We start from the raw sequence: 9,200 nt of genomic DNA, 5'->3' as shown, positions 1-9,200 counted from the left end.
GGGCTGAGGGTGGGGCTGTGCTGGAAGGGAGATCTGTGGTCCATGCGGCCCAGCCCTGACCATGGCCTCTACAGAGCAGAAACACCAAGATTATTCTTGGGCCTGGCTGAGCGCTGATCCTGACCTCACTCAACCTGAGCCTGGCCACAGGCTGAGCCCCGATCCTGGTTATTGACTGAGCTCTCATCCCAGCCCAGGCCTGGACCCCCTACTGAGTCCCAGTCCCAGTCCCAGTCAGCACCTTGGCCAAAGACCAAGCTCTAGACCCAACCCTACAGGCCACAAGCAAAGCTCCAGGTCACCGATAGCTGTGACCCTAAACACAGACACAGCCAGGACATTGGCCCGGGACTAGGCCGTGAGTTCAGCTGTACACTGAGTCCCTGATCCTGATTATAGACTGAACTCAAATCCTATATCTGACTCTGGTTAAAGATGGAGACAGAGCCCTTGACCCTGGAAAAAGCCCTAACCCTGGTCCCAGATATGGCCTCGGACCTAATTTTATCCAGCCCTGATCCTAGTTACAAACTGAGCTCCAATCCCACCATCACACTGAGCCTCTGCCTGGCCCCAAGCAAGGGTGCATCCCAGCCACCCATTAAGCACTGACTCTCTTTGCGCCACCTCCCTCAGCCATCTGGTAAACCATAAGGGAGTCAGATGACTCAAAACCCCGAGTCCCCTCGGGTGGGCAATCCCCTTACCTGGCCATGCATCTTTGGAAGGACAGTAGGCCCTAGGATGGTGGTGGCAGAGCCAAGAATCAGGAGGGGATTTGGGACTCTGGGATCAACCAGTGAATAGGGCTGGATGGCTCACCCAAGCATGGGGCACTGAGGGCAGAGCTGGCCGTGGGAGCTTAGCAGTGGGTCTGGAGCTTGGGTGTCCTGAAACTCCAGCTTCCCGTCACCCCCCATCATACCTCCCACCCCCTCCGGGAAGGGAAATTACATTTCCCCATTTTAGCAAGGGGTGGCGAGAGGGAAGAGTGAGTGAACACAAAGCTGAAAGTACAAGCAGGACGGAAAGTGAAACCGGGCACAGCCCCCAGTATAAGACCCCCCCTACCCAGGAGATGGCTGACCAAAGAGGCCGGGCCCCGCCATGGGCCAGACGGCAGGCAACCTTGGCTGGCGTGAGTTTGAAGACAGGGATGGGGGGCTTGGTTGAGTTTGGGCAGAGGATGGATGAGCTTGGCTGGTGCATGGGGTCGAGAGCTGAGAGCAGCAACTTGGCCAAGACTGAGGATTTGGCTGGCTGCTGGATGGGAAGGGAGGCTGGCGTGACTGGGTGGGGGCTTGGGGCAGTGGGGTGGTGTTTTGACCCAGGGCTGGGCAGAGGATGGGAAGGAAGCCTTGGCTAGCAGGAATGGGGAGGGTGGGACCAGCAATTTGACAAGGACCAGGTCTAGGCAGATAAATGAAGAGTTTGGAGTGAATAAGCAGAAGCCAAACAGCTTGGTTAAGACTGAGAATGAGGCCGGCTGAAGGAAGAACAGAACAAGTGCTGGCACAAGTGGGGCGCTGGGACCAAGATGTCAGCAGCCTCACTGGGTCAAAGGTCTTTAGTTTGACGTTAGAAGGAGGTCCAATCTGCGGCTGGTGGCTGCAGAACTCAGGGGCTAGAACCAAAGCAGTAGGCAGAGGAGAAGGTAACATGCTACATAGGGCAGGTAGGGACCAAAGGCTGGACGATGGAGACAGAACCTTCAAAGGCCAAAGCCAATGACCCAGGATCGGCTGCAGAGGGTAAGGAGGGGGTCTGGGGGCTCCAGAGCTCAGGTCGGAGATGGCACAGCTCACTTATGGTTGGGCTTGATCCACCAGGGCCTGGGGGCACCCACCCTGTCCCCAACATTGAGCTAGGAAGAACCCCACTCTGCCGTAAGTCTCCAGGATGTCAGAGGGTCCGAGTGGCCCCCAAGCCAGGGAGTCTGAATGCCAGAGATCTTAGGTTAGGCAATGCCCACCACATCTAGAAGTCCATGAGGGAGGCAGATGTCCCTAAAAGCTCCCCTTCACCTTTATCGGGACATTTCGAAGAGCAGAGCTCAGGGATTACAGATTGAGAGAGGACAGGGAAGAGGCAGGGAGAGTAGGGAGAGCAGAATGGACTTCGGGCCAGTTTTGGTTTGTGTTTCGAGGAGAATTGTGTAACTCTTGTGCTTGCTAGATTTCCTCTCCCTGAGGGGGAAATTGATGAATGCTACCCTCTTCCTAGAGCGCCCATCCGCTGCCCCTCTTTCCAGGAAAACACAGGTCAGGAAGCACACTCGGAATCAGCCATTCTGGGCTGGGCACAGTGGCTGATGTCTGTAATTCCAGCACTTTGGGAGGCCAAGGCAGGTGGATCACCTGAGGTCAGAAGTTGGAGACCAGTCTGGCCAACATGGCAAAACCCCGCTCTACTAAAAATAATAAAAATCAGCCCGGCGTGGTGGCGCATGGCTGTAATTCCAGCTACTCAGGAGGCTGAGGCAGGAGAATTGCTTGAACCCAGGAGATGAAGGTTGCAGTGAGCCAAGATCGCACCACTGCACTCCAGCCTAGGTGACAATGTGAGACTCTGTCTTACAAAAAAAAAAAAAAAAAAAAGCTCCCACACTGTGGATTCGCCCCAGGCAGGTTACCCTGCCAGGATCCACCTGCCGTGATGGAAACTGGACCAACCTGTCCTTTTGATTCCCTGGGATAGAGCCTCTGGCATTGCTAGCCCATCCCTGGGGACCTCATGGCCAGTTCAAGCCATTAGAGCCGCTTGACTGAGCCCAAAGAATCCTTGGCAGAACATGGTGTGCCCACTCCTGGGGCAGGTGGCTGCCTCCCTCTGCATTCTCTGGGGAAAACCCATGGGCCTTGCATTTGGAAAAATCTGGAATCCAGTCCTGGCTTCCCACCTTCTGGCTATTTGATCTTGGGCAAGTCAACCTCACTGAGCCTCATCTGCAAAATAGGGAGAACAATAGCACTGAGGCTGCCACATGTGGTTGTGCAGGTTGCTCACTGAAAAAAGCATTTGGCCAATGGAGTTTATGGGGGTCAAAATCCAGCCTCTGTCCTGGCACAGTGACTCATGCCTGTGATCCCAACAGTTTGGGAGGCTGAGGCGGGAGGATCTCTTGAGGCCAGGAGTTCAAGACCAGCCTGGGCAATGTAGTGAGACCCTGTCTCTACAAAAAATAGGAACAGTTAGGCACAGTGGTGTGTCCCTTTGGTCCCAGTTGCTCAGGAAGCTGAGACGAAAGGATCACTTGAGCCCAGGAGTTCAAGGCTGCAGTGAGCTGTGATCAAATCACTATACTCCAGCCTGGGTGATAGAACAGAACTCTGTTTCAAAAGAAAAAAAAAAAAAAAACAGGATCAGGCTTCTGGTCTTTTTGCAAAAGTGGGCACTCCATACAGAGATGCCATATGGGGACCATGCTGGCTGCATCATGGGGTTTGGTTTTGTTTTGGTTTGGTTTGTTTTTTTGAAACGGAGTCTGGCTCTGTCGCCCAGGCTGGAGTGCAGTTGTGTTATATCAGCTCACTGTAGCCTCTGCTTCCCGGGTTCAAGCGATTCTCCTGCCTCAACCTCCTGAGTAGCTGGGATTACAGGCATGCACCACCACGCCTGACTAATTTTTGTATATTTAGTAGAGACAGGGTTTTCCCATGTTGGCCAGGCTGGTCTTGAACCCCTGGCCTCAGGTGATCCGCCCGCCTCGGCCTCCCAAATTGTTGGGATTACAGGCATGAGTCACCGCACCTGGCCTCCACTGTGGTTTTGAGGAGGCAGAGGAATGATGATGGTGACAGTGCCTGCACTATGCTCACAGCTAGCACAGGCTCAGAAAAGGCATGTTCCCTTCCTTCTCCCGAGTTCTCAAGCTGTCTCCCTGTCTCGCCCACCCTCTCCCCATCTCTCCAGGGCTCAGCCTGTTGCTGCTTCCCTTGCTCCTGGTTCAAGCTGGTGTCTGGGGATTCCCAAGGCCCCCAGGGAGGCCCCAGCTGAGCGTGCAGAAGCTGCAGAGGGAGTTCACGGTCAGCCTGCATCTCGCCAGGAAGCTGCTCTCCGAGGTTCGGGGCCAGGCCCACCGCTTTGTAAGTCCCCGCAATGCAGCTGGTGCTGGGGACAGGCAGACCCCCAATCCCTTCTGGCCCCCACTAACAGACCTTGCCCCCCAGGCGGAATCTCACCTGCCAGGAGTGAACCTGGACCTCCTGCCCCTGGGAGAGCAGCTCCCTGATGTTTCCCTGACCTTCCAGGCCTGGCGCCGCCTCTCTGTGAGTGAGGGCTGGTGGAGTGGGGCGGGAAGCTTGTGATAGACTTGTGATGAGACTGGATGGAGATTGAGCTGGAGATGCACTGGGGATAGAACCTGGATGATGTTGAATATGTCATTGGACATAAAGATGAAAGACAGGCACGGTGATTTACACCTATAAACCCAGCACTGTGAGAGGCCAAGGTGGAAGGACTGCATGAGGCCAGGAGTTCAAGACTAGCCTGGGCAACATAGAGAGACTTCGTCTCTACAAAAGAATTTAAGAGTTAGCCAGGTATGGTGGTACACACCTTTGGTCCCAGCTACTCAGGAGGCTGACATGGGAGGATTGCTTGGGCTCAGGAGTTGGAGGCTGCAGTGAGTTATAATCCTGGACTCCAGGATGGAGGACAGAGGGAGACCCTGTCTCAGAAAAATAAATAAACTGCCAGGCGTGGTGCTTCATGCCTGTAATCCCAGCACTTTGGGAGGCCGAGAAGGGCGGATCACCTGAGATCAGGAGTTCAAGACCAGCCTGACCAACATGGAGAAACCCTGTCTCTACTAAAAATACCAAATTAGCCGGGTATGGTGGTGTGTGCCTGAAATCCCAGCTACTCAGGAGGCTGAAGCAGGAGAATTGCTTGAACCCAGGAGGCAGAGGTTGCAGTGAGATGAGATCGCGCCACTGCACTCCAGCCTGGGCAACAGAGCAAGACTCCATCTCAAAACAAACAAACAAACAATAAAGATGAAGCCGGAATAAGGAAGTGGGGTTGGGAAGAGGTAAGAGTGGAGCTGGGCGTGGAACGCGGCAGGCATGGGACTGGCATGAGACTGGAGAGAGATCACAGCAGCATGGAGGGTGGGTGGAGGTGGCACTGGGGGTGAGAATGCGGATAGCTGGAGACGAGAAGTTGGAGATGAGGGTGAACATTAAGCAGGGGATGGAGAAGGGATGGGAGTTGCTGGTGGGGAATGGAATGGATGGGGTTGGGAATGAGGTTGGAGATGGGATGGAAAAATTGAAAGAGTGAGTCTGGGCACATGGAGGAAGGATGGAGTTGGGGTTAGGCATGGGAATGGGGCCGAAGATGGGATGGAAATGCATAGGCAGGAGGTATGATGGGGTGGTGAAGGAGAGAAGGGAACAGGGCTGCAGAAGGAGAGTGCTTCAGGGACTGAGAGGGGTGGGTTAGAGAAGATCATGGGCATGGGAGTGAAAGGGAGGCTGGAAAAGGAGATGGGGCAAATGTCCCAGACAGTGGAGATGGAAGGAATGGGGACGGAGCTGGGCTGAGGTGGGGAAGAGCTATGGGTATAGACCGGAGGCTGGAGTGTGGAATGGGAAGGAGACCCGGATAGGGAGGGGGTGGGTGTGACATGGCCATCCTTGGCCTGTGAGCCTTTCCTGACCATCTGCCTTCCCTTCAGGACCTGGAGCGTCTCTGCTTCCTCTCCACCACGCTTCAGCCCTTCCGTGCCCTGCTGGGAGGGCTGGGGACCCAGGGCCGCTGGACCAACACGGAGAGGATGCAGCTGTGGGCCATGAGGCTGGACCTCCGCGATCTGCAGCGGCACCTGCGCTTCCAGGTAAAGCCTGGCCACCCCAGACCACGTGGGAAAGAAGACTTGCTGGCTCATCCAGTGATCCCATGCTCTGAGTGTGTGTGAGTGTGACAGAGTGAGCATAACTGTGAGTGTGTGGGTCCACGAGTGTGAGAGTGTGAGTGTGACAGTGTGGGTCCAAGAGTGTGAGAGTGTGACTGGTAAGAGTGTGAGTGTGTGGGTGAGTGTGAGAGTGTGTGTGTGACTGTGAGAATGTGGGTGTGACAGTGAGTGTGTGTGGGTCTGTATGAGTGTGAGCATGACTGTGTGTGTGTGGGTCCGTGTGTGTGACTGTGAGAGTGTGTGTGGGTCTGTGAGTGTGAGAGTGTGTGGGTGTGACTGTGTGTGGGGGTCTGTATGAGTGTGAGCATGACTGTGAGTGTGTGGGTCCATGAGTGTGTGTGTGTCTGTGAGTGTAAGAGTGGGTGTGACTGTGTGTGTGGGGTCTGTATGAGTGAGCATGACTGTGTGTGTGTGGGTCCATGAGTGTGAGTGTGTAGGTCTGTGTGAGTGTATGTGACTGTGAGAGTATATGGGTGTGAGTGTGTGTGTGGGTCTGTATGAATGTGACTGTGACTGCGTATGTGGGTCCATTAGTGTGTGTGTGACTGTGTGTGGGTCTGTGAGTGTGAGAGTGTGTGGGCGTGACTGTGTGTGTGTGGGTCCATGACTGTGAGTGTGTGGGTCTGTGAGTGTGAGCATGGGTGTGACTGTGTGTGGGTCTGTATGAGTGTCAGCATGACTGTGTGTGTGTGGGTCTGTATGAGTGTGTGTGTGTGTGTGTGTGTATGTGGGTCTGTATGTGAGTGTGTGACTGAGTGTGTGAGTGTGTGGTTCTGTGAGTGTGAGTGTGGGTGTGACTGTGTGTGGGGGGGTCTGTATGAGTGTGAGCGTGACTGTGTGTGTGGGTCCATGAGTGTGAGAGTGTGTGTGTGAGTCTGTGTGAGCGTGACTGTGTGTGTGGGTCCATAAGTGTGAGAGTGTGTGTGTGAGTCTGTGAGTGTGTGAGTGTGTGGGTCTGTGAGTGTAAGAGTGTGTGTGTGGGTCTGTGAGTGTGAAAGTGTGTGGGTGTGACTGTGAGTGTGTGTGTGGGGGGTCTGTATGAGTGTGAGCATGACTGTGTGTGTGGGTCCATGAGTGTAAGAGTGTGTGAGTGTGTGGGTCTGTGAGTGTGAGAGTGTGTGTGGGTCTGTGAGTGTAAGAGTGTGTGAGTGTGTGGGTCTGTGAGTGTGAGAGTGTGTGAGTGTGTGGGTAGGTGTGTAAATGTGAGTGTTGTGTTAAAGTGAGGTGTGTGGGTGAGAGTTTGGGTATAGGTGTGTCAGTGTGTGAGGATGAGTGTGAGTGTGACTGTGTGGGTACGTGAATGAATTTTTTTTTTTCTGAGACTGAGTCTTACTCTGTCGCCCAGGCTGGAGTGCAGTGGCATGCTCAGCTCACTGTAACTTCTGCCTCCCTGGTTCAAGCAATTCTCCTGCCTCAGCCTCCTAAGTGGCTAGGATTACAGGCATGCACCACCACGCCTGGCTAATTTTTTTGTATTTTTAGTTTTACCATGTTGGCCAGGCTGGTCTCGAACTCCTGACTTCGTGCTCTGCCCGCCTCGGCCTCCCAAAGTGCTGGGATTACAGGCGTGAGCCACTGTGCCCAGCCATGAATGTGTTTTGTTTGAATGTGACTGTATGGGAATGACTGTGACTGCGTTGTGAGAATGAGTATGTGTGTGAGTGTGTGCGTGTGTGTGCGCGGGCGCGTGCAGCCACACCAGGCCCTGGTGCCGCCCCTCAATCTTGGCATTCTCCTGGGGCTCCACCTTGAACAGGAGGCCACTGGGCTGTGAAGTCACTCGGGGTTTGTCCTGAGCGCCCAGCACAGCATCTGCCTCCTGTTTCCCTTCTCCCTGTGATTCTCTGATGTCACCCAGATCTTCCAGAACCTTTCAAAGGGAAATCAGAATTTTACACTTAATGAAATGAGAATAGAAAATGCAAGCAGCAGAGCCGGGCGTGGTGGCTCACGCCTGGAATCCCAGCACTTTGGGAGGCCAAGGCAGGTGGATTATTTGAGGTCAGGAGCTTAAGACCAGCCTGGCCAACAGGGTAAAACCCCATCTCTACTAAAAATACAAAAATTAGCCAGGCGTGGTGGTGGGCACCTGTAATCCCAATGACTCGGGAGGCTGAGGTAGGAAAGAATTGCTTAAACTGAGGAGACAGAGGTTGCAGTGAGCCGTGATCGCCCCACTGCATTCCAGCCTGGGCAACAGAGCGGGACTCCAAGAAAGGAAGACAGAGAGAGAGAGAGAGAGAGAGAGAGAGAGAAAGGAAGGGCAAGCAGCAGGAAATCTGAACTGTGTCACCCTCTGCCTGTTGCTGACCCAACCCAAGAGCAACCTTAACAGCAGAAACTTCCTGAACCCACCCCTCGGGGCAGTCCTTGGGGTGATCTAGCTCTGTGAGCATCCTCTTGCTCCTTGACTTCCATTTTCTCGAACTGAAAGATGAGGTGAGATGCGTTAGCGGGTGACATCATGGAAAATCAAGTAGGGAATGTCCGGGGAAATCATGACCTTGTGGTCACTGATGTCATTAGGAGCCGCTGGCCAAATATAGGGAATGAGGATTCGCTCAGGTTCTCGGCCTGGCCCCTCCCTAACCCATGGCCTCTCCTCACAGGTGCTAGCTGCAGGATTCCACCTCACGGAGGAGGAGGAGGAGGAGGAGGAGGAGGAAGAGGAGGAGGAGGAGGAGAGGAAGGGGCTGCTCCCAGGGGCACTGGGCAGTGCCTCACAGGGGCCGGCCCAGGTGTCCTGGCCCCAACTCCTCTCCACGTACCGCCTGCTGCACTCCTTGGAGCTCATCTTATCTCGGGCCGTGCGGGACTTGCTGCTGCTGTCCAAGGCCGGGCACTCAGTCTGGCCCTTGGGGTTCCCAACACTGGGCCCCCAGCCCTGATTGGGTGGCTTCTTAGCCCCCTGCCCCTCACCCTTTAGTACTTTAGGACTGGAGTCTTGGCATCAGGGCAGCCTCTGCATCATCAGCGTTGGACAAGGGAGGGCTCTTCCAGCCCCCTGCCCCAGGCCCTACCCAGTAATTGAAAGCCCCTCTGGTCCTTGCCAGCTATTTATTTCTTGGATATTTATTTATTGTTAGAGAGATGATGGTTTATTTATTGTTTCGGAGCCTGCTGGTCCTCCTCAGGCTGAGCCCCTGTGCTGGGTGCCCAATAAAGCACTCTCATCCACCCCTGGCCTCCGCTTATCTTCAGGGAAGGGCTGCTGACACCCAGAGGGCAGGGCAGCCTGGAACGGAGTCAGCAACCTCTAGCCATCCTGAACCCCTCTCTG

General features: G+C 54.6%; 1 protein-coding gene across 2 annotated transcripts; it reads left to right on the top strand.

Annotated features, from left to right (window-relative positions):
• Positions 1–999: 999 nt before the first annotated feature.
• IL27 (interleukin 27) lies at positions 1,000–9,097 on the top strand. 2 transcript variants are annotated; one of them, XM_010388692.2, is made up of 5 exons: positions 1,000–1,138; positions 3,913–4,085; positions 4,170–4,268; positions 5,684–5,842; positions 8,530–9,097. In XM_010388692.2, the coding sequence occupies exons 1-5, from the start codon at positions 1,108–1,110 to the stop codon at positions 8,806–8,808; spliced, it is 741 nt and encodes a 246-aa protein (XP_010386994.2). In that variant the 5' UTR covers positions 1,000–1,107; the 3' UTR covers positions 8,809–9,097. The 2 variants fall into 2 exon arrangements, with proteins under 2 accessions (XP_010386994.2, XP_030781498.1); XM_030925638.1 differs by lacking the exon at positions 1,000–1,138 and having other exon boundaries at positions 3,843–4,085; positions 8,530–9,091.
• Positions 9,098–9,200: the final 103 nt, after the last annotated feature.

The sequence above is a fragment of the Rhinopithecus roxellana genome, chromosome 20, assembly GCF_007565055.1.
Source record: "Rhinopithecus roxellana isolate Shanxi Qingling chromosome 20, ASM756505v1, whole genome shotgun sequence".
Lineage (NCBI taxonomy): Eukaryota > Metazoa > Chordata > Mammalia > Primates > Cercopithecidae > Rhinopithecus > Rhinopithecus roxellana.
The sequence above is the reverse complement of the archived record's forward strand: the minus strand, read 5'-3'. Positions and strand labels throughout refer to the sequence as shown.

Bases quoted from the DNA above. Each gene is read 5' to 3' on its own strand.
- IL27 (XM_030925638.1), top strand. From the start codon at position 3,843: ATGTTCCCTTCCTTCTCCCGAGTTCTCAAGCTGTCTCCCTGTCTCGCC. The intron at 4,086-4,169 runs GTAAGTCCCCGC...CTTGCCCCCCAG, and splicing joins GGGGCCAGGCCCACCGCTTT to GCGGAATCTCACCTGCCAGG. The intron at 5,843-8,529 runs GTAAAGCCTGGC...CTCTCCTCACAG, and splicing joins AGCGGCACCTGCGCTTCCAG to GTGCTAGCTGCAGGATTCCA.